This window comes from Podarcis melisellensis (assembly GCF_964234715.1).
Source record: "Podarcis melisellensis genome assembly, chromosome: 5".
Lineage (NCBI taxonomy): Eukaryota > Metazoa > Chordata > Lepidosauria > Squamata > Lacertidae > Podarcis > Podarcis melisellensis.
The window spans coordinates 70,678,898-70,706,883 of NC_138537.1; the positions used below are offsets into that span (position 1 = coordinate 70,678,898).

The window sequence follows — 27,986 nt, forward strand, 5'->3', positions numbered from 1 at the left end:
ATCACTGTAGTCCATCGCTAGTTTAGACTGAGCACCATTAGCTTTTTTTAAAAAAAGGAAAAACACACACTAAAACAGATGGCCTTTTTCCCCTAGAGTAATTGAACGATGGAATACACTTCATACAAATGCAGCACTTCAGAAACATCCACCCTGGGATATGTTGCAAATTAACACCCTGTCTGCACACTCACATCCAAGTCAACAAGACACTTAAAAACTGTAACTTGTATAATCAGTTTTACACTATTATGCAAACCTGCTTAATATTTGACTGAATACTTTATACTGCATATGTATGGAATCTTTTGGCAGCTGGGGGCATACATGTCCTACGCTTTTCAGAAACTGAATTTAAGATTAACCACAGTTTAGGGTTTGGATAGCTAACTAAACTGTGTTTAGTCAAAGGCAGAAGCAGAAGCTTCTTACCTCCTCACGGCAGCACCAAAGAAGGAAGGGCCTGTGTTATATCTGAATGCAGCCACTGTGTCTAGGTATTGAGCATAGACTGCAACTTGTTGTTTGATTTGGGTTTCAAACACACTGTCTTCTTCTTAAGTTTGTACAAGCAACACACCCTGACCCCAAGACAACAGGAGCCAAAGCTACTGGCCACAGGGAAACAGGCTGAGGTTTGTTTCTTTTTAAAAACACTGTTTCTCTTTGGTACAAACATTGCTGAGAGTTTCTTTTAGTTTTACATACTTGGACCACTTTATGCATACATGTGTAGCTAATGGCTCTCATTGTGCACGTAATAGTAACAAGAGATTGTTCTGGTTTTGTTTCAGAAAACTGTTTGTTAAAGAAGCACAACTGCACATGATCCCTACCTGTGCCATCAGGAATAGACCTTACAAATGTAGGAAGCATCTTTACAGAGGCTGTTGGGTTAAAGTCCCTGGAAAGTCCATTCTGCATCTCTCTCCTGAAGCGTCCCATAATATCCAGCAGAGTCTCATCAGAGAGCCGCATGGCGTACAGATATTTATCAATCTGGAGGGGACATAAGCGAAAAGCACACAACATTCAGACCTTGCACCGTTTTGTGTTAACTTAACTACATTCTTCATTTGTGTCGTTTGATTTCCAGCTGGCTCCATCCCAAGTGCTTAGGGCAGGTAACAATATTTTAGCTGCAAAGCTCCCAATTACAAAATAATTAACCACCATCTTTCCCTGCCCCCAACCCTATCCCTGGCACCAAAAGCCAATTAAAAGGTCTTACACTGCTTCCAAAAGACCCCTAGGCTTCGGCCTCCGTGGAAGACAATTCTCGAGTCGAGAGGCAGCAACCAAAAAGTATTTGTGGTCCTGGTGGTGCATAAATGGCAAGGTTAAGAGGTGTTTCCAGCTGATCTTAAAGGTCATGATGAAACACAGGGATGGAAGCCATTACTGAGATAGAATGACTCCAAGTCTCTTAGGGTTCGGTGAACCAGCACCTTGAATGGAGCCCAGAAAGCAATAGGCAGAAATTGTGCACAAAGAAATTATTTTGTCATCAACGTTATCATCATCCTCTTGTCCTTCTCTATTTAAAAGCCCACTTAGCATTTGATTCAGTTAGCATTAAAAGGTGAACCTATCTAGTCTACACTTTCCAACACAACAGGTGAACCAAAATATAGCCATATTCTGAAATTCATGCTTCTCCAAATTTTGAAATCATGTTCTCCAGCCAAGTTATGTGTACAAAAATGCATACACATGGCTAAGGTTTGCATAAAATGCATGCATTTGTGAAAACAACATAGAAAAATGCATTAGATTAGGGAAAATATAACACAGGAAAAAATGCATAGGGAAAATACACTGTCCTCGGGGTTCTGCTGACCCTCCAGAGTGGATCTGGGAAAGGCACAGGGGGCATGCAGGGGAGGGAGGAGAAAACCCCATTGTGCTAGCTAGAGTCTTTGTGCTGGCTTCTGCTAACGCAACAATGGGTTGATTTCTGGTGGGTCACAGTTGGGGATATACTCTAGTAACTACCAATAGAGCAGTAGATTGTGACATTTGTGCAGCTCAGCTGCTGAAGGCGATGAGAGACAAAGCTCTCCAAGTGGGTATTACTAAATGCTATTTGCGATGAGCAGCAGAGCTGCAAATGGAGAAGTCATGGGTTCCGTTTCAAGTTTTGGAAAAGAATGTTCTCTGACAGGCACAGGCTCTCCTGCCAGAAGCACAGACAGCTTGTTCAGATTGCTTTCTGCTATGCCCAGCCTCTTCACTACAGCGGTACCTCGGGTTACATACTATTCAGGTTACAGGCGCTTCAGGTTACAGACTCTGCTAACCCAGAAAGAGTACCTCGGGTTAGGAACTTTGCTTCAGGATGAGAACAGAAATTGTGCTCTGGCGGCGCGGCGGCAGCAGGAGGCCCCATTAGCTAAAGTGGTGCTTCAGGTTAAGAACAGTTTCAGGTTATGAGCGGACCTCCGGAACGAATTACCGTATTTTTCGCACCATAGGACGCACTTTTTCCCCTCCAAAAATGAAGGGGAAATGTGTGTGCGTCCTATGGTGCGAATGCAGGCTTTCGCTGAAGCTGGAGAGCGAGAGGGGTCGGTGCGCACCGACCCCTCGCTCTCCAGGCTTCAGGAGAGCCCCACCTCTAGCCCCACAAGCCCGGGCGACAGCGGGGAGGCGGAACGCCGCCATCCCGCTGTCCCCCGACTTGGTTAGAAGGCTGGCGGGGGGAGAAGCCTGCTCCTCCCCGTCGCCAGCTCCGCAAACTCGGGAGACAGCGGGAGAGGCGCAGCGCGCCATTCCCGCTGTCTCCCGACTTGGCTAGAAGGCTGGCGGGGGGGGGAAGCCTGCTCCTCCCCGTCGCCAGCCCTGCAAACTCGGGAGACAGCGGGAGAGGCGCAGCGCGCCCTCCCGCTGTCTCCCGACATGGTTTGGAGGCTGGCGGAGGGCTTCCTCCTCCCCCAGCCCCGCAAGCTCCCAGAGCGAGAGGGTCGCGGGGGGCTGCTTTAGCCCCGCGCGCGCCGTCCCGGCTGGAGAAGTGACGCGCGCCTATGGCAGTAGCCTCCATAGGCGCGCGTCACCTCTCCAGCCGGGAGAGCGCGCACGGGGCTAAAGCAGCCCCCCGCGACCCTCTCCCGGTAGGAGAGGTGACGCGCGCCTATGGCAGGAGCCTCCATAGGCGCGCGTCACCTCTCCAGCCGGGAGAGCACGCACGGGGCTAAAGCAGCCCCCCGCGACCCTCTCCCGGTAGGAGAGGTGACGCGCGCCTATGGCAGGAGCCTCCATAGGCGCGCGTCACCTCTCCAGCCGGGAGAGCACGCACGGGGCTAAAGCAGCCCCCCGCGACCCTCTCCCGGCTGGAGAGGTGACACGCGCCTATGGCAGGAGCCTCCATAGGCGCGCGTCACCTCTCCAGCCGGGAGAGCAGCCCCCCCGCGACCCTCTCCCGGCTGGAGAGGTGATGCGCGCCTATGGCCGCTGCTCCCTGACCTGCTCTTTGGGGCTGGTGGTGGGCTTCCCCACCAGCCCCAAAGAGCAGGTCGAAAGGAACCTGAAGCCTGGAGAGTGAGAAGGGTCGGTGCGCACCGACCCCTCTCGCTCTCCAGGCTTCCAAGGTAGCCGCCTGAATGCACCTTAAATGGCACCTTGTTTTAGAGCGGGAAAACAAAAGGGGGAAAATTCTCCCACTCTCTGCGCAGCGCTTCCTGCCGCTTCGCTGAAGGGGCGCTGGGCAGAGAGCAGAAGAATTTTTTTTCCTTGTTCTCCCCCCTCTAAAACAAGGTGCGTCCTATTGTCCGGTGCGTCCTATGGTGCGAAAAATACGGTAAGTACTCAACCTGCGGTACCACTGTATTCTGCTCTAGCAAAAGCTATCCATGCCCTTGATCCAAAGGAGCGCAAGTGGTCCTCAAATGGTGTGACCAACACAGCATCCCCCAAAGCTTCATCCCAACCCACTCTGGGAACTGCCCTATATGTGTGTGGACAGACATGCTCACAACCACAAAACTACAAACATAGATCCCAAAATCCCCTATTGCCTAGTCCCCCCGCCCCACCTATCATTCATCCAATGGAGGAGGGAAGGGCTTCCAAGAATAGCTCTGGAAATGGATCTTTCCTTTTTTTCCTTTTTGACAAAGTAATAATAATAAATAAATAAAAATGTGCATTCCATTTGTATTGTATTGCACCATTCCATTGTATCTATCCAACCTCCCAAAATTTCAACACCTCTTGTGATGGTTTGGCCCCTTTCTGTTTTAACAAATTCTGCAAGTACCTTCCATATCTCCTCAAAATCATTTCTCCTGCATATTCCCCGGCTTACCTTAATAGCGCTTTGGAAATGGATCTAAATGCATAGGCGGGCTTATATGAGAGAAGCCGGTCCTTGATATATTTGAGTCCTAAGTTATTTAGGGCTTTAAAAGATTAACGGCAGCCCCTTGAATTGTGCTCGGAAGTAGACAAGGAGCCAATGAAACCATTTAAAAAATGAGGATATGCATTCCATTTGAGAAGTAAAGAGGAGAAACATTCTCAATCTTAAAACCTGAAGAGTTGCTAGATGGACCAATGGTTTGATCTAGGATGTGGCAGCTTCCTATGGTCCTCAAAAAGGGAAACACTTTTTACATTTTAAATTTTGCAGCATCTTTAGAAAGTTCAGAAACTGTTATGGCTGTTTAATCTGCATTGCAAGCAACTTCTAGTCTCCCCATGTCATTAATTCAACTCCTTCTAGTCTCTCCATGTCAATAAACATTTTTGGAGATGGAAAACCACTCTGCCTAAAGCATAACTTTCCACAACTGTCCCTTTTGATGTGATATGAGGTACAGCTTAATCTTCTGATATGATAAAACACAGCATAATCCTAATAAACCAAGGCTCATGGCCTCCTATTGCTTTCTGCAGTACACATGACCATCAGTCCCAGACTCTGTAGCTGTATATCAGGGGTCACCAACACAGTGCCCATGAGTGTCTATGCACCCACATGGCCTTTCCTGGCACCCACAGGGTCACCTCTACTTGTTGGAATTAAGAGTTGAAAGAAGCATTCTATTGTGGTGTATATATACTACCAACAACAGTTTATCTGATATGCAAATGTGCCCATTGGCGGCCCCTGCAAAATTCATGTCCCCAATCCTCAACATTTGCCATCATGAAACACTCCAACAAACTCGAAAGGATGTGGTTTGTTATTGCCTTGCATGCAATACACACATTATGATCTTACTAAATATTACATTCAGCAAGAGTTGTAAAGCAAACAAATAGAAGTTGCCGTGGGGGGGGGGGCAATATTCTACTAAAAGTGCAGTCATGTTTTATTACCAAAGGCCTGACATGGTCACAATGACATCCTTCCAACATGATAAAAGATAATCTTTCTTTCCTCCTTCTAACCACCTACTCCTAGTGCTATAAAACTTTATAGAAGAAAATTGGAAAGCTACTCAAGAACAGATTAGAAGAGTTTTCAGGCAAATTACTGATCATTACAAGAAACCACTCCGTACATTAGCACTCTAAGGACTTTTACAATGCACTGATTGCAGTGTCCTAATATCACATAAAAGCAGGTAACCTCCCAAGGATAATATATAGCAGCTGGAATTCAAATGTGCACCTCAATCATATCCACGGGTTTAGCCAAGGCTTGTGCCACAATACTCAAATCAAATCAAATCAGGCACGTCCTGCAAAAGACATACAAGGACTATTTGCAACCTGACATAAAGAGAGAAATATCCTTGCTACTGTTTCAGACTCACCCAGGCATTAGGAGATGGGGGTCTGGCCTTTTAGAATGGGACACAGAAGACAGGTTGTTGCCCTAGCTCTCTCCAGCACAAACACACACAAAAGCTGCACAGGCTTTTCATCTTTGCTCTGGCTTCTAGTCATTAAGGCCCAAGCACATGGATGTAAGGCAAAAGTAAAGGACCCCTGGACAATTAAATCCAGTCAAAGGCGACTATGGGGTGCGACGCTCATCTCGCTTCAGGTCAAGGGAGCTGGCGTTTGTCCACAGACAGCTTTCTGGGTCATGTGGAAAGCATGATTAAACTGCTGCTGGCACACAGAGGACCGTGACGAGTGCCAGAATGCATGGAAACGCCATGTACCTTCCCACTACAGTGGTACCTATTTGTCTACTTGCACTGGTGTGCTTTCGAACTGCTAAGTTGGCAGGAGCAACACATGGATGTACACAAGCTACAGCAAAACTTGGGCTCGTGTGCTCCTTCCACACCCTGCATGACTAGGAAAACAACTCCAGAAGGTTTTATGTCCACTTTCACTAACTGAACCAGAAGTCATAACTTAGCACTAACTCTGCTTAGTTGAAACAAGCCAGCATCATAACCCATAGTTTGGAGTTGGCTTATTTTGAAGCTGACCATCGCTAGCATGAACCACAACCCCCAATTCAGACTGACTGAGAAGCCGCAGTTAACTAAATGTTTTGAGGATAAAATTACAGAAGCTAACTCTCTATTTTCCTTCCTTATTTTGACAAAACAACATCCCTGGGCTTGTCCCTAGACTCAGATACCACAGGCCAGATAAAGCAATACTTTGGCAGCTTCTATGCGTGAGGATTGCTGACAGCTTGAAGGGTATAATGTTACCAACTGTGTCTCTGTCATGTGATGCTAAGCAGCCTGAATGCAAGGAGAAATCTAACACTAGGCAAGCTGCATCTGGGTGGATACAGCAGAGCAAGTATGAGCAGCCAACTACAACTTTTGGCATCATAAATTCACATGGAATCAAGCTTTTTCAGTTCCCAAAAAGGGACAAGTCCCCCAATTTGAAAAGGTTCACCCACAAGGCAGAAATTGCACAAAAGCACTAGGGGAAAGGGGACGCGGGTGGCGCTGTGGGTTAAACCACAGAGCCTAGGACTTGCTGATCAGGTCGGCGGTTCGAATCCCTGTGACAAGGTGAGCTCCCGTTGCTCGGTCCCTGCTCCTGCCAACCTAGCAGTTCAAAAGCACATCAAAGTGCAAGCAGATAAATAGGCACAGCTCTGGCGGGAAGGTAAACGGCATTTCCGTGCGCTGCTCTGGTCCGCCAGAAGCGGCTTAGACATGCTGGCCACATGACCTGGAAGCTGTACGCCGGCTCCCTCGGCCAATAAAGCGAGATGAGCGCCGCAACCCAGAGTCGGCCACGACTGGACCTAATGGTCAGGGGTCCCTTTACCTTTACTAGGGGAAAGGAGAAGTAGTGCTGGAATTCTGCGCTTGCAATCTCAAGCATATGTCTCCTGGAGTAAGTCCACTGAACACCTTGAAATTTACTTCTGAGTAAACACACATATAGCTGTTCTACACAGCAACCACCCTGAATGGACTAGGCTGCCTAAGTATGAACTGAGAAGTTCTCTAGTTTTAAGAACTCACATTCACCAAGCAGTTCCAGGCAAGCTACCATCTGCTTGCAATAAGGACAACAACACTGGCCTACCGCACGGGTCTGTTGTGAAAAATCTATGAGATAATGCAAAACACTCAGAAGTGCTGTGTATTCTTGAAGTTCCAAATGAACAGGATGCTGCTCTGTATCAAGGTGTTTTTAAACCAAAGCTCAGACTCAGCTTCCTTGCTCAAGTCCTCTAGAACCATTTTGTCCTGTGTCATCTCATTTCTGCTTTGGTCTGGGATGTCTATACAGTAATCACCTCTAGGAGCTATGGGAAATGGGTGAGCTCAGAAGGGGATTAATTAGATGGCCTTCCCGTGCTGTGATTCTATTATTATCTACAGCCATTTCTGAAACACGCCCTGCAACATTCTTCCCTAGCATTCCCCTGACAAATAATCCAAAAATGATAAACTTTGCCTTTGACAAATTCAAATAATTTAGAAATCAAACAGGCTTTAAAAATGTAGTTTAACAAGCATTGAAGGATACAACATCCTTGAGCTTGTAACATCCTCCTTGTGTGATGTTAGGTCAAATTTCTAAATATAAGAACAAGTTTGTAGAAGAAGCAGCCATTTTGCATGGACACCCACCTTTCCCACAGTCTGAGACAGCGCATCAACAAAACGAAAATGAAGATATTACACAGACAAATGGTGTGGGAAGAGCTTAATGCCTTAAATGCCTACGAGCCAGCTTCACCCCTGAACTACAACACTTCATCCAATCCCTACTCAGCCATGAAACTCCTTGAGAGAGTCGCAGTCTCTCAGCCTAACCTACCTCACAGAGTTGTTCTGAGGATAAAAGGAAGACAGGGTGGGGGTGGGAAGCTATGTATCCCACTTTCAGTTCTTTAGAGCAGGCTTACTCAACCTTGGCCCTCCAAGTGTTTTTGGCCTACAGCTCCCATGATCCCTAGCTAGCAGGACCAGTGGTCAGGGATGATGGCAATTGTACTCTCAAAACATCTGGAGGGCCGAGGTTGAGGAAGCCTGCTTTAGAGGAAAGGTGGAATATAAATGTAATAATTTTATAATCTCACAGATCAACATGTGGAGGGCTAATACCACCAGACCTGCTCTCCCCAGCAGCAACCCATGCACTAGGAATGGCTCGTCAGTCACAATCAAACTGTTTCCCACAGCAGAGCTGGTAACGCCAAGGTTGCAAATTCAACCCCCGTACGGGACAGCTGCATATTCCTGCATCACAGAGGGCTGGACTAGATGATCCTCAGGGTCCCTTCCATAGAGTTGTACTCTATGATTCTATGACGTTGGCACACATGCTCCTTGTGGGCTGGCCGGGACCATTGGCCTATCAAAATTTAAAACTTTCAGCAGGCAAGCTAACACAATTGTTTCTCTTTCTGGAGAAATCTAAAGGTTTTACACAAAAAGGTGCCTTATAAATGGGTTGCGTCTTTCAGTTTCTTAGTTAAATATGTCCTTATCGTGCTCGGTTGGTACAGCAAGAGACTCTTAATCTCAGAGTTGTAGGTTCGAGTCCCATGCTGGGCAAAAGATTCCTGCATTGCAGGGCGTAATAATAAATAATAATAATAATAATAATAATAATAATAATAATAATAATAATAATAATAAATTTATAATTTATACCCCGCCCATCTGGCTGAGTTTCCGAAGCCACTCTGGGCAGCTCCCAATCGAGTGTTAAAAACAATACAGCATTAAATATTAAAAACTCCCCTAAACAGGGATGCCTTCAGATGTCTTTTAAAAATAGGATAGCTGCTTATTTCCTTGACATCTGATGGGAGGGCGTTCCACAGGGCAGGTGCCACTACTGAGAAGGCCCTCTGTCTACTTCCCTGTAACCTCACTTCTCGCTATGAGGGAACCGCCAAAAGGCCCTCAGAGGTGGATCTCAGTGTCTGGACTGAATGATGGGGGTGGAGAATAGATGAGTCTTCGTGGTCCCTTCCAACTCTACAATTCTAACATTCTAAGATACTATAAGGAGTTTGTGGGTGCCAGACTCCCGTGTGTTACGAGTTTCTGGAGAAGACCACCTTGGCTACAACTGAGCTACACCATGCTGGATCTGTGAGACCACACCCCCGTGCCTAGAATAATACCACATGAGATATTCACAAGGTGAGTGATCACATCATATCACATACCAAGATGCAAAACATGCATTGCAGGGTTTTATTTTACCCAAGGGAATCACAAAGCCATTCTAGATGTAGCACCTTGAAATCTGTACCAGTTAGATGAACATACCACTAGCTGCTACAAGAACTGAGGAATAAAGCCAGACCTTGATAATATGTATTGGTCTTGACATTGTTTGTAATTTCCATTATTTCCCAGCAGCACTCATTTGGCCCACACATGTCAATCATTTTATTTTAGTTTCCTTCTCTAAATCTTGTAAGAATTCCTAAACCTTAAGTACCTAAGCGGTGCACAAAAAAACATAAGCAACAACAGACAACTTAAAACAAAATATTACAAAAAGACAAGCTACATATAAAAATGATACATCCATACAAAGTTTCTGAGAGAAAGAAAGAAAAGTTTTCAGGCTAATCAAAAACAAAAATGTATGGTTTTAAAGAGGCAGGTAACATGTTTTTCAAGTTAGCATTTACTTATTGGCAGGGGTGGGAAAATTCCAAACCCCCAAAACTAAGCCATAGCTAACAGTTCTTGTGCCTTACCCAAACTTTTTCCTATAAACTTTTTCCTATAATCATTTGAAGTGGGCAGTGCCCTAGTCCCATCTTGCCTGGCACTCTGCATGGCTGTAAGAGTCCATACTGGCACACCCTAATTGTGCTACTGACCCCAAGTGGCTTATCTAAGAAGCTAGGAGTCATTTGTTTGCTGAACACACCAGAGTACATATTTTTATGTTTCTGTAAGGCGGATGAATGTAGATGCCTATCCGTAAGATTCTGAATACAAGGAGAAACATATAAGGATGGCTTGAACAGCAACTCTCACCAAGACTGCTGGAGCATTAAAGGCAGTGCTTCAGCATCACCTTCTAAGATAAGCAAGAGGCCTCCAGGGCTATCCTTTCTCCACTAAATTGGCTTCCTTCTCTCTCTCTCTCTCTCTCTCTCTCTCTCTCTCTCTCTCTCTCTCTCTCTCTCTCTCTTTATACACACCACACCCAAAACAATGAGTGAGCCACTTCCTTCAGGTATGCAAGTCTACACTATTGGGGAATATGTGTATCACAATCAAGAGATTAGGGCTAATCACACGGCCCTTCCCCATCTGCTAGTATTCTCCTTTCCAGTACAGGGTGGCAAAAGATCACTGGGATCTAATGAATGAACATCCTACCCAGAAAACCCCAATAGCCTTTTCTGCACAATAAGCTTGATACTAGTAGATATGTTCGTTTTTGCACAAAATAAAATCCAGAATAACTCAGTGAAACAAAGATTTGTCCGCATACTACTTCCTATTTTGAATGGTTAGTTTTAGCCCCTTTGGACTGTTTTGCAAAATGTTCGTTTTTAACAGGTTGTAAGTGATTGCAGGTGCAAAAGAGAAGAGGAATAGAGACCATGAAGCAGATTCATACAGGCCATAGTGGCTCCACAGTCTGGCTATAATATATCTTAGCTATTATTATTATTTTACTGCTTTTGCAAAAAATGGCCAGCACATTTTCAAGTGTGCCTTCAGTACTATGAGCTTGATGATGATATCTGCATTATTTTTAAAACCTCATCAATCTAAACAGGCCAAATATCAGTTTCCCAGAAAAATTCCACATGCTGCAAAAGTGATAAAATACCAACACATGGAAAGGTGATGGTAAGTAATGAAGCTTGTTTAGAGTTCACAGTTTTGTTTAACATGCAAGCAACAATAGAGTCATCATGACAGGCCTCCATAGGAAAACACCAATGATAGGGTAGAAAACTACATTTCTGAAGCAAAGTAGAAAATGTCTATGATAATTTCTTTCTTGTAATTTTATATTGGATTATTTATTATTTCCTCTCCATGATAATCAGATCCCTCCCTTATCAGCAACGCATTTCTGAAACACAGAAACACTAACACCTGCCTAATAAAATATTATTGCTGCAAAACATGCTCATTAGCTCAACTTGCAGCACTGGGCAAGTTAACATGTTAAAATATTGGCCCAGTGCCCAGGTAGAGGCCTACTATACATCTCTCCTGGAAAGGAGATATTTCCCCCATATTTCTGGGATGGTGTCCTTAAGAGACCTCCTGGGCAATATGGGACCAAAGTGAATATAATAAATCCAGCTCAGCAAAATGCCCAATTTTACTTTTTTACCTATCAAACCATTTACATCTTTGGAATCTAATTAAGAAGCTTAGCCTTATCAGTCCCTTTTGTGGGGTCCTGCTATCTCCTTACGATTGCTACCAATCCCAGAAGAGCAACCTACAGGTAAATCCAGCGCCTGTCTTGGTAACAAATTCCAGAGCGAAGATTCAAGACGCAGATTATGCTCTAGTCCACAAAAAAAACCGTGCCACAAAAGAAACCTGTTAGTCATTCAGGTAACCCAAGGCTCTCTTTTGTGTCTAGAGGCTTATCATTGGGAGTTACAAAGAATGCACCTGTTTTTACCCGGCCCTAAACACGCATCTGCTTACACGATTTCAGTAGGCCCTGAATGCTCACATTCATAAAAGACCTAGTCCACAATTCCCACAGTCACTTAGCGGATGACCAGCCGTTTATAGTAATAAACACATGACAGACGAATCCAACTCAGACGGGGGGGGGGAGAGAAGGGGAGTAAACCATGATTGTTGCGTTACTCATCGCTGCTCTGACATCTACATCCTGCTTCAAGGACACTGCAGCCCGTTCGGAAACCTTGCAATGGGCCGGATCTTTCAAGCTTTTTTTTAAAAAAAAAACCAAAAAACCTATATGATCCAGGCAGAGGTTAAAAGATAAAATAAATGATGCCAGTTTAATATTCTGGATGCTAATAAATGCATGTACATACGTATATATAAACACAAATTATGCACCCCATAGGTTTTTTAATAGATAAATAAATATCCCTCCCACCCCCATCAAGACTGAAGAACTTGAACCTGCAGGTTTTTAAGGACGTTCGCTTTGTACCTTACCTTTTTGACCTGATCATCCTTTAATTCTGTGAAGTAATAGGCCAGAAGCTGAGCAGCTATCATTCTGTCTGGTTAAATAAGAGCTTTTTCCCAGGGTGGTTTTGCTAACCAGCACAATTGGGGCGGGGGAGGGCAGCTGAAATTTGCAAGGATGCAAAGCGATCCGTTTCTCTCCTCCCCTTTCTTCTTACAAGCGAAAGATTCTAGAGGTCCTTGGTTCAGCCTCACAGGGTAAAATATATAAATATAAAATGCAACGCTCTCTCTCTCTTTTTCCCTCCTCCTTTCCCTCCACGCGATAGCGACCGACTCTAAACCTGCCCACTTCCTGACTTGCGATTGGCTGTTCAAGGAGCGGTCGCGAAAGAAGCGATTTCCACACCCTCCTCCTCCCGCCGCTGCCGGTTTGATGGACAACCTCCGCTGCCTTCTATGTGCAGGAAGGGGAGGATGCATGGCCATGGTCACCCCGGACGGGCATGCATCCGTGCACGTTCCTCACGTCCCTACACATCCTCAAGACGTGTTTTAATGGCCTATACCCGCTCTCAACACCTTCCGGGAGAAAGAGAGCCAGACCACCGCCAGGCTCGGGTCAGCTCCCTACAGATGGGCCAATGCATTTTCATTGCTTTCCTAAGGCAGAACATCTCTGCGCCGAAAAGCGCAACTCCTTGAGCACGCAAGGGCGGAACTGTGAAAGCACGCAACAAACAGGCTTTAAATAAATTATACCCCCCCAAAAAAGACAGCGGAACTGCTGTGTCACTGCAAAAGAAATGCATGCCTTTTGAAAGCAGCGCGCAATATTTGACCCAAGCGCTTGCTAAGGGTCTGGCTGGTGCATTTTGCCTTCTGCTATTATTAGCGAAAGGAAAACAGGCAGCGGAACGGATAAGACAGACACGCGCACGCTACTTCTAGACACTCGACCGTCTGTTGAGCAATGTGGGCGTTGCCCAAGTCGCTGTCATGTGACCTGCTGACGAGGACGCCGATGATGCAGCATCCTCTCGGCTTTTTCTTTCTCGGCTCTCTCCCACCCTTCGGAATAGTATTTGCAACAAGGGCTGTTCGACCTGCTTTGTTTGAAAGCTGGTAAATCAAAGAGCGTTATGTGTCCTGACGTTGCTGCATTAGGGAAGCATAATGTGCCTGAGATATAATAAGCACCTTTAAAACAAACAAAAAGAAGACATTTTACGGTAATATATTACCGTAAGCGTACGATTAACCCTACCAGCAGATTTTACAGCGGTACCCAAAGGTTTAGAACTATATGCATTTTTTAAAGTCACGTATAGGATCCGGCTGTAAGAGGGGGATACGTAATTGGGAGCCGTACATTTCTATATACTCTCGTTATAAAATCCTGACTCCAAATCTGTAAGATCGTGGAAGCAAGTCCCAAGAATATGCCAGATTTTCCAAGGAGCAGCAGGTCTTGGCAGGTTTGTAGGACATTTTTACTAGTTAATGCTAAATAGTTGCCTGGCCACATTCCTTTGCTGTCCCTCATATATCAAGGGCACGCTAGCTGCCAGTTCCTCCATAGCCTCAGCATCAGAGAACAGGATAGTTGTCATATTTGTCCTGTAAAGCAAGGCATAAAGCCTAGGAACTATAGTTTACCTCTCACAGAGCTACCATCTCCAGTGCTCTCAACAAACTACAGTTCCCAGGAGGATTTGAGGGGAATCATGTGCTTTACATGTGCATTGGATGTACAGTACTTTAAACATGGGTTTGTGGTTCTGCCGGTACCCCTTCATATTACAAGACAAAGCTCAAGGGATGGAATGTTACTCCATCCCAAAATAGAAAAACATCATTCCACCTCAAAGACTTGATGTCAGAGGGCATGCTAAAAGGCTTTTCCTGGACCTCTGGTTTTATGTGTGTACAAGCCAGGATTCTTCTCCATCTCTCCATTCATTCTTTCATGTGATCCCTCATCTGAAGTTTGACAGGGTACATCCCAGACACAGGATTATGACCTTAGGAAGGGCCCATGGCATCAGAAATCTTCTGAGCCAACGATAATATGACATGGAAAGATGGAGGGAAAAATCAACTCAAGACCATAGTATTGGAGGATGGAGAGATCAATCCTTCCCCCTGCACTATTTTCCGGATACAGTAGAACCTCACTTTTCGAACATAATCTATTCCAGAAGACCGTTCAACTTTCGAAGCATTTGAAAACTCAGGATCAACGGGCTGGCTGCAAAATCACCTTCAAAAGGCACCTTCGAAAACGGAAGCAATTACTTCCAGGTTTTCAGCATTTCGGTTCCAAATTGTTCGGCTTCCGAGGTTCCACTGTAATTTTAAATCCCACCTCCCAATCTGTTTCTTGCCTTATGGAAAGAAACATACAGGTATATATAACATATTACTGGTTACTTTTTAACTAATATTACGAGGAACTTTAATTGGCAAGAGCCCAATTCACCAGGTACATTAAATAAACAGAGAAGATGGTCATTTTAATGTTGATTATATTTAAATGTCTTTCTTGCTCTGTCCTGTCCTGGTTCATTTCCCAAATGTTAAAGGAACCAGGCTACACTTGGCATGGCCAAACCCATGAAATTAACAGGATTTCCTGAGCAGATAAACAAGGGGCTGGGAAAAATGCATGCCTGTATTTGCAGCTGCAGTTTTCAGTGTAGTTGAGATAAGTGTACACTGTGTAGAAGTGAGGACACTACAGAGCAATTAGGTCCCGTATTTTTCGCGCTATAGGGCGCACCGGCCCATAGGGCGCACTTATTTGGGGGGGAATAAAGGGGGGGAATTCCCCCCCCCCCGAGCCCCACAGAGCAAAGAAGCCACGACAGCGTGCGGGATGGATCCTGCTAGCTGTCCTGACTTCGTTTTTAGCCTGGGGCTGGGGGTCCGGGAGCGATTATGAGGTTGCGCAACCTCGCCATCGCTCCCGGAGCTTGCGGGGCTGGGGGCGGGGGAAGCCCAAGCTTCCCCCGACCCCAGCCCCCAGAACAGGCTGCTATCCGCAAGCCTTGGGAGCCCGGCGGAAACTCCTGCCGGGCTCTCCAGGCTTGTGGATATCTGCTCGAAGCCCGGGGTGCGCCCTGCTGCGCTCCCCGGGTTTCAGGCTGCAGGCTGCTGTCTTGCGGATAGCTTCCTGAAGCCTGTATTCGCCTCATAGGACGCACACACATTTCCCCTTCATTTTTGGAGGGGAAAAAGTGCGTCCTATGGGGCGAAAAATATGGTATTCTTGAGAATTCGCCTTGAACAGTTCTAAAAGGGGCAACAGAATTTTGTGTTGGGGAAAATATGTTCTTGCTCTTTCATTTGCCCTCTAATACTGCAAATAAAACATTTTTTCTCCATAAAATAGAGAACATCAGGTCCTTCATCTGGGCAACAATACAATGTTCTTTCCTTGACTTGTGCAGGGAGAGGAGTGCAAGGCAGGAATTGAAAGAATTCCCAGCTCATACTTTGCAGTCCTGTGCCAAACAAAGCTCTTTGATGCTTCATCAGTGTTCACATCGAAATTTCCACTAAAGTGCTCACCTTGAATTGCTCCTCTTTGCCTGCAGGCCATACCCTGCATCCTGAGTACAGTGTGCAGAAACCAATGCGCACACATATACAATTTATGATCAACATAGCTTTGTCTTAGCACTGTTCTTCAGGTATATCTGCCAAAAAGGTTATCTGGTCAATCTATAATAAATTCTGAAAAACTATAGGTGGTATGCAGAAAGTTTTGTACTCTCTTCTCATCCAAATTCACTGGAAATTTAAGAATTCCTCTTTTCTATCTATAGCTCTTTATGTGGCTCTTTTAGATCCCAGTCTTGGTTGGGAAGGCCGAGACATACAGTACATTTTGAGTACAAACTACATGTGACATCAAAGATCCATGATCAGATCAAACTCAACTGTTGTTGTTGTTGCTTAAAAGTAGCTGCAGAGTGCTCTCAGTTGAATTGGGAGCAGTGGCACAGGGCAAGGGTTTTTTTTTAATTTTATTGCCTTTTTGGTCCATTTCCTTCCCATGTTGGCTTCACAATCTAAATCCACCTGCCTGAAACTTCTATTGGCCTCACATAGACTTATTCCACTGCCACTCTGGGGTTAATGAGCTTTGTGGAGCAATTTATATCAGAGAAAGGGTTAAAAGAAATCCTCTCCCAGTGCTAATGCTTCAACCCTTTAAAAATATCCCCATTATATTGCTTATTAAAAAATAAAATGGTTGTGAGAAAGGGGGTTGGGACTGAAGCTCAAAAAATCTGAGAAACCATTAAGCCATTCTCAATTTCTTGGTTCACCAGACCTCACAAGCTACGTGCACATTCACACATATACACTTAAGTGGATGACAAAAGGTCTTACTAAATATGGGAATACAGTACACTGCAAGCTTAAATATAGCTTGGGCAGTGATGTTGATATCTTACTTGAAGTACAGTATCTTGCTAAGCGTGAGGGGGTGGGGGAATCTACAACCAACACCTCAGCTAACTTCCCTTTACATTAGACAAACTGATACACCTAGGCTGTGATACAGTACCCACTTACTTGGAAGTAAGTTCCTTTGACCTCAGTAGGAATTACTTCTGAGTAGACCTGCACAGGATTGCACTGCCCACATTATTTTCCAGAAAATCTTGAGACAGGAATACAAGGCCATAACCACACCATACATTTAACACACTTTAACAGTCATGGCTACCCCCAAAGAATTCTGGGAACTGTCGTTTGTTAAGGGTGATGAGAGTTATTAAGGAACTCCTATTCCTCTCAGAGAGTTACAATTCCCAAAGTGCTTTAACAACCAATCCCTCTTCCTAGAGAATCCAGTCCAAATTTTATTTGGGACCACCTAGACCCATGTGAACCTGACAGGCAATAGAAACAGGCCTTTTTCAGTAGCGGCCCTAAAATTTGGAGCTCCCTCTCATGAAATATCTCCTGCCAACCTATCAGTTCAAAAGCATGTCAAAGTGCAAGTAGATAAATAGGTACCGCTCCGGCAGGAAGGTAAACGGCGTTTCCGTGCGCTGCTCTGGTTCGCCAGAAGCGGCTTAGTCACGCTGGCCACATGACCTGGAAGCTGTATGCCAGCTCCCTCGGCCAATAAAGCGAGATGAGCGCCGCAACCCCAGAGTCGGTCACAACTCGACCTAATGGTCAGGGGTCCCTTTACCTTAACCTCATGAAATATACACATGGCCCATTCTTATTATCCTTTAAACTGGCTTGGAATCTTTTCTATTGCAATCCACTTTTAATTAACGTGCTCAGCTGGGTTTTTACTCGCTTACAGTACTGCTGGTTTTATCTTAATTTAGTTTTGCTTTTTTAATTAAAGTGTTGCTAAGTTTTATTTTTAACTGCTGCTGCTTGGCTTCTGTAATTATAGTTAGACTACTTTTACCAAATTGTTTTTTAATGGTTGATATTTTTAAAACAGTATTCATTACAGTACTGTAAGCCATTTTGTGAACCTTAAAAAGCTGGGTACAAATGTGTAAATAGCCTGCAGTTCCAAATGTGGAAAGCTACTGAAATAAAACACGATTATATAATAAAGCACATCACCATAGTGTGTGGTGTTAAAAAATATTAACGTTCCATTGTAATGAAGAAGGAGAAGCTTAAGTTTAGGAAAAGCTCATTCTTCTAATTATAGTAGTGAGTTAAAAAAAAATAATATTGGAAAGGATGAAGAGGCCTATTGAGAGAACCTTTCATTTTGTCAAAGGCTAACTCTGCCTTGAGTCATGTGTGCCTTGCTCCCATTGAATCAGAAGACAGAATGATGACAGGTTGCAATTATGGCAGCCCAAAGCCAGCAATGAACAGAAGCAGCAGTAGGGAAATCCTTATAATAATTGATGCTACAGGACAGATTAGTTTTAAAATATGAGACTCAAGTTATAACTCACTGCAACATCATTTTTTAAATAGGTTACAGTGGTACCTTGGGTTACAGACGCTTCAGGTTACGCGATTTCAGGTTGCGCACCGTGCTGAACCTAGAAGTACCGGAATGGGTTACTTCCGGGTTAACGGCGCTTGCGCATGCACGGAAGCAACGAATCACAACCCACGCGTGCACACAGGCAGCACTGCAGGTTGTGAACGTGCCTCCCGCACGGATCACGTTTGCAACCCGAGGTTCCACTGTATTTCATGTCTCTTAAGTGCTATTTTTCTAAACAAAGTGGTGCTGGAACTCACCATGAATGCCTTCCTTGTTCTCTTAGAGTGGCAATGGTGCCCACCTGAGAGGTCCTGCCAGAACAGAGTTCTAGAAAGTTCCGGCTGGAAAAAAGCCCTGGCTGCAACATATGTATTCCCCTTGATTCCATTCTACACATCTTGAATTCCAGAATAAGAAAACTATCCTCTGCACCATACACACAGCCATATTCTTTACTCAGTTCTGGCCTAAATATGTCAGAAGCAGAGAAAATATGGGTATATAGTATCAGTGAAACGTTTGAATAAATAGCTTCAGATGATGACCCAAATCGCAACAATATGATGAATGGTCCTAGACTTTAGATAATGCCAAATGTAAGGGTAAAATAGGGTTGCTACATTACCAGAGAGACTATACAGCTACAAAAGAGGCAGATCTCAACAGATTTTCTTATTACTTGTTCACTATGCCATCAATAAAACACGGGTGGCGCAGGGACGCGGGTGGCGCTGTGGTCTAAACTTGCCAGTCAGAAGGTCGGCAGTTTGAATCCCCGTGACAGGATGAGCGCCCGTTGTTAGGCCCCAGCTCCTGCCCACCTAGCAATTTGAAAGCACGTCAAGTGCAAGTAGATAAATAGGTACTGCTCCAGCGGGAAAGTAAACAGCGTCGCCAGAAGCCGCTTAGTCATGCTGGCCACATGACCCAGAAGTGGTCTGCAGACAAACGCCGTCTCCCTAGGCCTATAGAGTAAGATGAGCGTGCAACCCCAAAGTCGTCCAAGACTGGACCTAACAATGGTCAGGGGTACCTTTACCTTTATGCCATCAAAAGCTCTACTACCCAAGAGCTACTAAGATACTATCATTGAGGATTAGTGCAAATTAGGTAGTTCCTCAGTAGCCTGCAAACAATATAACATTTATTCTCCCCCCACCCTACACTCTGTTTACCATAACATTAATCTTTGAGCAACAAAGTGAGTGATTTCTTATTTTCCACCATCAAATTACAGAAAGGTCTATGTGAGCTACCCACAAAAGGCTCCAAAGGGTCAACAGGTTTAAAGCTTATCAGTACATAATTATACAGTCATAATATTGGTAGGATTCCTTTTCGGAGTCACTGTGTATTCTTTGCTTGGTGTGTTTAATCATTCCCTCTGCCATGAAGCTCACTGGTTGACTTAACTCTCAGCCGAACCTACCTCAGAGGGTTGTTCTGAGGATAACATGGGGAGGAGGAAAGCTATGTACGCCACCTTGGGCTCCTTGAAGGAAAGGTGGGATATATGCCAAATAAACAAACAAATAAAAATAAAAACTAAATTGTTGGTTAATCCTTTCTTTGGGGGGGGGGTTCTGTCTTTGCTTTTCACCCTGCTTCGGTATCTTTAGCAGTGGCATGGCCAGCAGAAAGATTACACTGATGAATTTTCTCCTAGTGTGAAGGAAAGCTGTGGTAAATTTATTTGCATCGGGCTACTAGTAAAGCCCAAGGACTGAGGCAGTAAGATGCTAAGAGCCAGATTTATGACTCTCTCTTGCCTTTACCTCTTTGTAATATATGTCAGTGAACTGAGAACAACTCAGGAAATGGCAGGAAAATACTGGTTTGAATTTAGACACAATTTTCACCTTACTGAAGGGCAGAGGGGAGAAAAAACAGACACCACTGTGCGGCAAGACCTTGGTGCCTATACTCATGTTCCCTACTAGGAGATTTTATCAGGGGTAAATGCCCTGAGGGGATTCTCTGAACACATACAAAGGTCACACACTAGCCAGTTTAAAACAGCGCTCGCTGGAGGAACTATTTTTGTGGCATAGAACACACCAGGAGTGTGCATTTGTGAAGGGCAAGTAGGTCTCCTGAGAAACGTGACACCAGCAAAGATGGAGAGGATCCTGCCAGCTGGTGGTCATGCAAGAGCTTTTAAGGTAAAAGCGAACAGCAAACTGAGGAAATATAACATTAAGGAGAGGCCAACAGGCAGGTCGCTAAAACATCAAGCTGATCTAAAAATAAATAAAGCTTAATTTTCAAAAACAAACTAGGGGCTAAGATGGGTTAGTTGGATGATGTAGACGCAGAGAGATTGCACTCGGGTTTTACTCTAGAAGCAGACTGGATTTATGAAGGCAACACACAGTCGACATCAGACATCGCAGTGTCAGCTGCAGAACCCACTGCTGCCTAATGTTGAAGCAGCACCTTCATCACCACTTGAGGGAATGAGGCTGATGCATGTCAGGATGAAAAAAATGACTGCACTAAAATGGCCTAGATACCACGATTATCGCTAAAGCAGACTGCAGTGTATTCTGCTCAGTCTCCCCAAATATACAACCATTTTACTGCTGTGCTTGAAAACTAGAAGTGAATAAATGTTAACCGTTCGCACCATACTTTCTGCTATGAATCACTTTCTTATTATTTACTTTACCTCAGAAACTTAACAGAAAGTTTAAGAGCGTGTCTATACAGTAATGAAGCAGTGCATATTTACCGCCCACCCCCAACTCTAGTAACTCCTCCCCAGTGGCGTGGCATGGGTTCCCAGCACCCAGGACCGCATGGAGGGGTAGGTGGGAGGGAAAGAAGGAAATAGATGGAATACGCAAGTGCATTCAACTGCCTAATGGTGACCGAGTCACCCAGGAGACTGCAGCTGCAAAAGAAAGAAAGTAAGAGTCATTCAATTGTCTGGAGAGGTCACGTCCTGGTTTACATGGAGAAACTGTTTTCAACAGAGTCCAGTGACAGAAGCACGCAGCTGTATTGAGGCCGCACCAGGTGTTGAAATTTTGCGCCCTTAACAATTTTGTACCCAGGGCAACTGCCCCTTTGCCCCCCCCCCATGCTACACCACTGCTTCTCCCCCAAAAAACTGTACAACTCCCTGATAGGAAAAAAAACATTGAAAAACCCTCCAGAAAACAATTCCTAAAATTCTGTGAAAGGAAGGTGTGACCATTAAAAGTTCATAGCAAAGACAAACACTGAGAGCCTTTTGCACACATTACATTTAAAACAACTTTGAGTGTTCTGTGCATGGTTACCTAGAGGCAAGCCTCATTCAATATAATATATCTCTGAATTTGCATGGTATTTACCTGGGATGTGTTTGCATTTATGTATGCATGTGAGAGATAGCGCAGTATAATCACACAGAATGTTGTGCTTGGATTGGGAACACTTGATTTCAAATTTTGACTCAGCTAGAAAGGGTGCCAGGTAATTCTGGGTCATTCATTATATTTCAACAATCCTGTGAGGTACCATATTGTATTCCTGGCCTCCTTGGAAGAACGAATACATGTGTAATAAAATTCACATTCTTCCATATGTTTGCATTACAGATTAAGGAAACCATTTAAAATTCAAATTAGCAGCACCCTGAATTTTAAACGCAGGTGACCCCTTCTTAGAAGGTGACCCCTGCTGGTGAAATTTAGTATAAATAAAAAAAAATAGCTTTAGCCTTAGCTTGTTAATTACATGAATTTTAATTGATTGATTGATCAATGAATTTATTCCATCTGAATAAATCTGCATGTAAGAATTATAGTTCTGAAGCTAAAAGTATAACTTTATTTGTGCCTGATGCACAGATGTTTCGTGGTTGGCTCCATCTTAAAAGAGGCATTTGTTCCTGTGCTACAAAGTGAGAGGAAGCTGGATAGCTTTTCTGTGGGGATTTTAAAGTACATACTCTTTTTTATTTTTTTAATGCTTCCCAATTAATCGAGGGCACATTTTAATCAATTAAAAGTGTCTTAACTGGTTACTTTATTCATCAGTGAAATGTTGCATCCATAAAAAATAGCCTTTGAACTTGGTGTCAGCACATCTGTCATTAGTAAAATACAATTAAAAGTGCCCCACAGTGTAATCCTATGGGTGCCTACTCAGAAGAAAGGAGATCAAGTTCATGGATCGTGCTCCCACACATGTATGGGAAGGATTGTAGGCAGGTCTGTATTGGCTTTGTTCTGTGGTTAGGAGTTTCTCTGGTTACCATAAGTAAATAAGAGGACTTCTGTGTTGGTTACTGTAACCGCAGGAAAGGAAAAGCAGAAGAACTATCAGTGTGAAATGCAGGTAAAATGGTCAGAACTCTTTGCTTTGTCTGACCTTGGCCAAGCCAGTTTCTCATTCTAGCATAATCAATCAGTAAGACACTCCCTTCTTATCTTTCAGGGTGTGAAGCTTGCATTTGTATATAGGCCACAGTTTAAACCCTTCATATGAAAGTATTTCATTACTAAGTAAGCCATGGTAAAGAGGCAGGAGACTGAGAGAAGAAGAAGAAAGTATATTCATGAAAGCTTAAAGAAAAGTACTATACAGTGGAACTGCCAAGCTATTTTTTGCCCTTGTAGTGAAGAATCCAACAGCTGTATTTATGCACTAGCACCCTCTAGTGATCACGGGGGGGATATCATTAGGTCACACTTCACAATTTTAAGCCAGAATACATTGGAGGAAAACTTGAAGGAAACACAAATTTGTTTTGCAGAAAAAGGGACCATGAAGTGTACATTCCCCCCCCCCATCCCAATAGCTTCTGCATCCAATTTTCTTAAAAGCCGATCTTAAAACTTTCACTTGTTGTTGTTGTTGTTGTTTAGTCGTTTAGTCGTGTCCGACTCTTCGTGACCCCATGAACCAGAGAAGGCCAGGCACCTCTGTCCTCCACTGCCTCCCGCAGTTTGGTCAAACTCATGCTGGTAACCTCGAAAACACTATCCAACCATCTCATCCTCTGCCGTCCCCTTCTCCTTGTGCCCTCCATCTTTCCCAACATCAGGGTCTTCTCCAGGGAGTCTTCCAAAGTACTGGAGCCTCAGCTTTACAATCTGTCCTTCCAGTGAGCACTCAGGGTTGATTTCCTTCAGTATGGAGAGGTTTGATCTTCTTGCAGTCCATGGGACTCTCAAGAGTCTCCTCCAGCACCATAATTCAAAAGCATCAATTCTTCGGCGATCAGCCTTCTTGATGGTCCAGCTCTCACTTCCATACATCACGACTGGGAAAACCATAGCTTTAACTATACGAACCTTTGTTGGCAAGGTGATGTCTCTACTTCTCAAGATGCTGTCTAGGCCTGTCATTGCCCTTCTCCCAAGAAGCAGGCGTCTTTTAATTTTGTGGCTGCTGTCACCATCTGCAGTGATCATTGAGTCCAAGAAGGTAAAATCTCTCACTACCTCCATTTCTTCCCCTTCTATTTGCCAGGAGGTGATGGGACCAGTGGCCATGATCTTCGTTTTTTTGATGTTGAGCTTCAGACCATATTTTGCGCTCACCTCTTTCACCCTCATTAAAAGGTTCTTTAATTCCTCCTCACTTTCTGCCATCAAGGTTGTGTCATCTGCATATCTGAGGTTGTTGATATTTCTTCCGGCAATCTTAATTCCGGCTAGGGATTCATCCAGCCCAGCCTTTCGCATGATGAATTCTGCATATAAGTTAAATAAGCAGGGAGACAAAATACAGCCTTGTCGTACTCCTTTCCCAATTTTGAACCAATCAGTTGTTCCATATCCAGTTCTAACTGTAGCTTCTTGTCCCGCATAGAGATTTCTCAGGAGACAGGAAACTTTCACTGGTTTGAGCCAATTGTTCTTCCAAATAAGCGAATTCTGAATTACCGTCTGTCCCGGCCTCCTGTGACGCAGCGCGAGGCCCCACCTCTTCCGTACCAGCACAGCGCATGTTCATTGGCCGCCGCATGCATTCTGGGCAGAGCATCCCCACAGGTGAGGGTGGCGGAGGCAGAGGCAGCCGCTTAGGGCCTTTTCCCAGGGGGAGGGAGGGAGGGAGCTGGGCCCGGCCTCCCTCCCTCTGGATGGTAGGTTTTGGTTTCATTCCCCCCACCAAATGCTGATTCTGCCGCAGCTTCAAAGACTTTTAAATGACCACAGTCCTTGCATACGATGTGTCCCACACTTGAAACCAAACTGAAAAATATCCCCTTGGGAAGTCAGCTGGGCCACCCGCAGCTGGGGCACCCTGCAGCCAGAACTACCAGCCGGTGAGCGCAGCCCGCCACTTTGCTGGACGGCTGATCGGGTCTCGCTCACCTCGTCTCGGGCTGCTGTGGCAGCGGCGGCGGCAGAGGGGTGCACACTCTGCCCCTGGCAGCGCTTGCTGCAGGCGGGGGTAGTCTTATACGGCCAGTATATCCCAAACTCTATATTTTAACAGGAAAAGTTGGAGGTCGTCTTATACGCCCAGTCGTCTTATACGCCGGAAAATACGGTATATGCTGTTCTGTGGGTTCATATAAATTATGTGTGTGAATTACCACACACTTCCTGAGAAAGCTAATCTCTTAAGGAGAAAGCCAAGCACATGCCACAGAAATCCTCCAAAGAGGGAGAGTCTTTTCTCCATTTGCACTTTCATACAAGCCTACCTAATTTGCAGTTCCCAAGTGTTTTGTCAAACACTTCCTCAACCAAAAATGCATACAAAAAAAGAAGGATAAATTAGGGCAGCCTTCCCTTGTATTATATAAACATGGTTCCAAACACGGTTGGCAAGCCCTAATAAAGCAGAAGCACCATGGTCAACTTGTGCATCTGGCAACGTAGTAAATCAATTGGTGCTTATTATATGTTAATTCTTTATTACACATAAGGCTTTAAAAATATCTCTCATTCCTCTTAATTCAACCCTTGTCCTTTCATTTTAAAGTTAAGCCTCTCTAACCCTGACAGACTGGAAACTTGGCATAAATGAAGCTTTGCATTGTTCTAGCAGTGATCTTGATACCAAGCCAGAATGTCTTTAGCAACTGCTTAGCGACCACATAGCAGAAAGGTTACATTTGTGTGAACGGTTTTATTCTTACAGAGGCTGAGAACAAAGGGGCAGGGTGGGTCTAGCGGATGTGAAGTGTGAAGGTCAAGCTGAACCTGGGACCGGACTTTGCTACTCTGGGCCTGCCTAATGGATGTTCCCAAGTACGAGAAGAGGAGAAATGGAGACATTTCTTGATTCCTAGAATATAGCTTTTGGCAGAGTTTTGCAACTCTAGCATTCTGGAGCACAGGACTTTGCTCCCCATTCCATGTCTCTATAAAAGCAGTGCTGGTACATAGCAAACCCCACTAAGAGGCAACATGAGTCTGCATGATGCACCTCTTTAGCTCATGTGTCACCATGCTCCTATTTTTTGCTTAATACAAAGGATCCCTGGCCAGGATCCTTTGTATGTATGAGTATCGTCCCATTGTTGGCATGGGTGTGGATTAGGGTTGGTCTGTTTAGGTGGGATAATTCCTTCTACAGTGGTACCTCGGGTTACATACGCTTCAGGTTACACACTCCGCTAACCCAGAAATAGTGCTTCAGGTTAAGAACTTTGCTTCAGGATAAGAACAGAAATCATGCTCTGGGGCGCGGTGGCACCAGGAGGCCCCATTAGCTAAAGTGGTGCTTCAGGTTAAGAACAGTTTCAGGTTAAGAACAGATCTCCAGAACGAATTAAGTACTTAACCCGAGGTACCACTGTATCTGATTTCTATTTCCCTTCTTCCAAGGTAACTTCGCATAAGGAAGAGGGTGCCCTAGGTGTAAAGGTTTGATAAGGAAATAAGGAGTTATCAAAACATTTCTGAAAGTCCAAATATATGATGTCTTCTAGGCCTTCACAACTTCGAACCACTGACTCCACCACAATATTGTTTGCTAAGGAAAATGCTATCCTGCTCCCACCCAAATCACTCTGTTTATGTGGTTACTTTGTGGAGTATGGTTGAACAAGTGTCACAAGCAGCTATTGGATATATATTTTTTAAAATGTGACTAGTGACATGTAGGACAACTCTCCCATTGTCCAAGACTTTTAAAAGTTATTATTTGCAAAATTTTGTTGTATTCCCAAATTCTCAAACTGTAATGTGGGAGCACATATTGAGACAGATTACTTTTAAGCCAATAAACACAGCAATCTCTCTCATGTCCTCCAGTAATGTCTACAACATAAACATTTTGTTTTAGTTTGCAATCATTTTTATTATCTGAACTCATCACACCTATATTACTCTTACACATGAATGCAAATATATTCGGTTTTTTAAAAAGGTGGTAAAGAGTAGCATAGATGTCGTGTTCCCTTCCTTTGTGCACAAGCTACATGGATAAGGGGCATTTAAAAAGACACACACTAGATTCTTACACAGTAACCAAAAGAGTCTTTGACATGCTTTTAGTGACCGTGGAGAAAAGCCCCAACACAAAATGACATGTCTCCTTCCGGTTTCCAGTGGGTGAGGTTTATGCTTTTATTTATCTAAATTAAGTCACCTACTTTGTATTCTGAAGAACCATAGTCTGATCCGTCAGGCTCCTCATCTGTGGCCATCACTGGAGCATCTCTTCCTGGTTCACATTATAATTCCAAAGGTCTGTAAAAGTAAAGAATGGATAAAGTCAAATTTCATTTAAAAACTTTCCACTCAGTAAAGCATATTAATTGGTAAGACCATTGGCCATGTCTATAATACTACTAGCACATACACATAAAATAAGCAAATCAGCAATTATGCATTTAATTAATCTGTTTTAATTTAATTTAATCAACAGGCCACATAGCAACAGTTATCAGCTTCTCGTCTATTGCAGATTTTGCCAACCTGGTACCTTCCAGATGTTTTAGACTACAATTCCCATCAGCCTCTGGCCAGGTTGGTGAAGGCTGGGCTAATGCAACTTCCTGTCGATGAAGCAAAACCAATTGTGTAAAATGAAGTAACAACAATGAAGTACCTACTTTACTGTACGACAACGTGTCAACCTCAAGCATCCTTGACAAAGGCATTGCCACACAAACCTAGGATTTAGTTGTATCTGCAAGAGAGACAGCTGAGACAGTGTGGAGCAAGAACGTGCCTTCTTGAAGAATGCTAGACGTAAATAATCCTCATTTGTGTCGCGACACTCAAGATGATATGGTATCACCTTCTAGAATGGCATAGTGCAGCCTTGACTAAGCAGAATATCTAGCTGTGAATTGTTCCTGGCTTCTCTGTCACATGCATGCCACAATGAAAGAGGCTAAACATTGGTCTGGGGTGAGGTGGGGGATGTTACTTACTGCACGCTCCCATCTGCTTTGCTGAATTAAAAGCTCTTCGTCCGAAAACAAATTCTTCTTAATCTTCTAGGGACAAAAATAACAACAATAACTGTGATTTATGTTCTCCAACAATGTAGCTTTGCCGCAATGAATGAAGGCTTTGCTATTGCTC

General features: G+C 44.2%; 1 protein-coding gene across 3 annotated transcripts in view; it reads right to left on the reverse strand.

Moving 5' to 3' along the window:
• LOC309370896 (hexokinase-1) overlaps positions 1-27,120 on the reverse strand; it is a 50,189-nt gene extending 23,069 nt beyond the window's left edge. Inside the window, exons 1-2 of one of the 3 annotated variants that reach the window (XM_081913085.1) lie at positions 27,047-27,120; positions 837-999 (exon numbers count right to left, since the gene is read on the reverse strand). In XM_081913085.1, the coding sequence (XP_081769211.1) occupies positions 837-999; positions 27,047-27,100 (217 nt within the window). In that variant the 5' untranslated portion in view covers positions 27,101-27,120. Of the gene's footprint in view, positions 1-836; positions 1,000-1,231; positions 1,256-12,533; positions 13,073-27,046 lie in introns of those variants that run through there. The other 2 variants (XM_081913084.1, XM_081913086.1) reach the window with 2 other exon arrangements.
• Between the last annotated feature and the right edge of the window lie 866 nt (positions 27,121-27,986).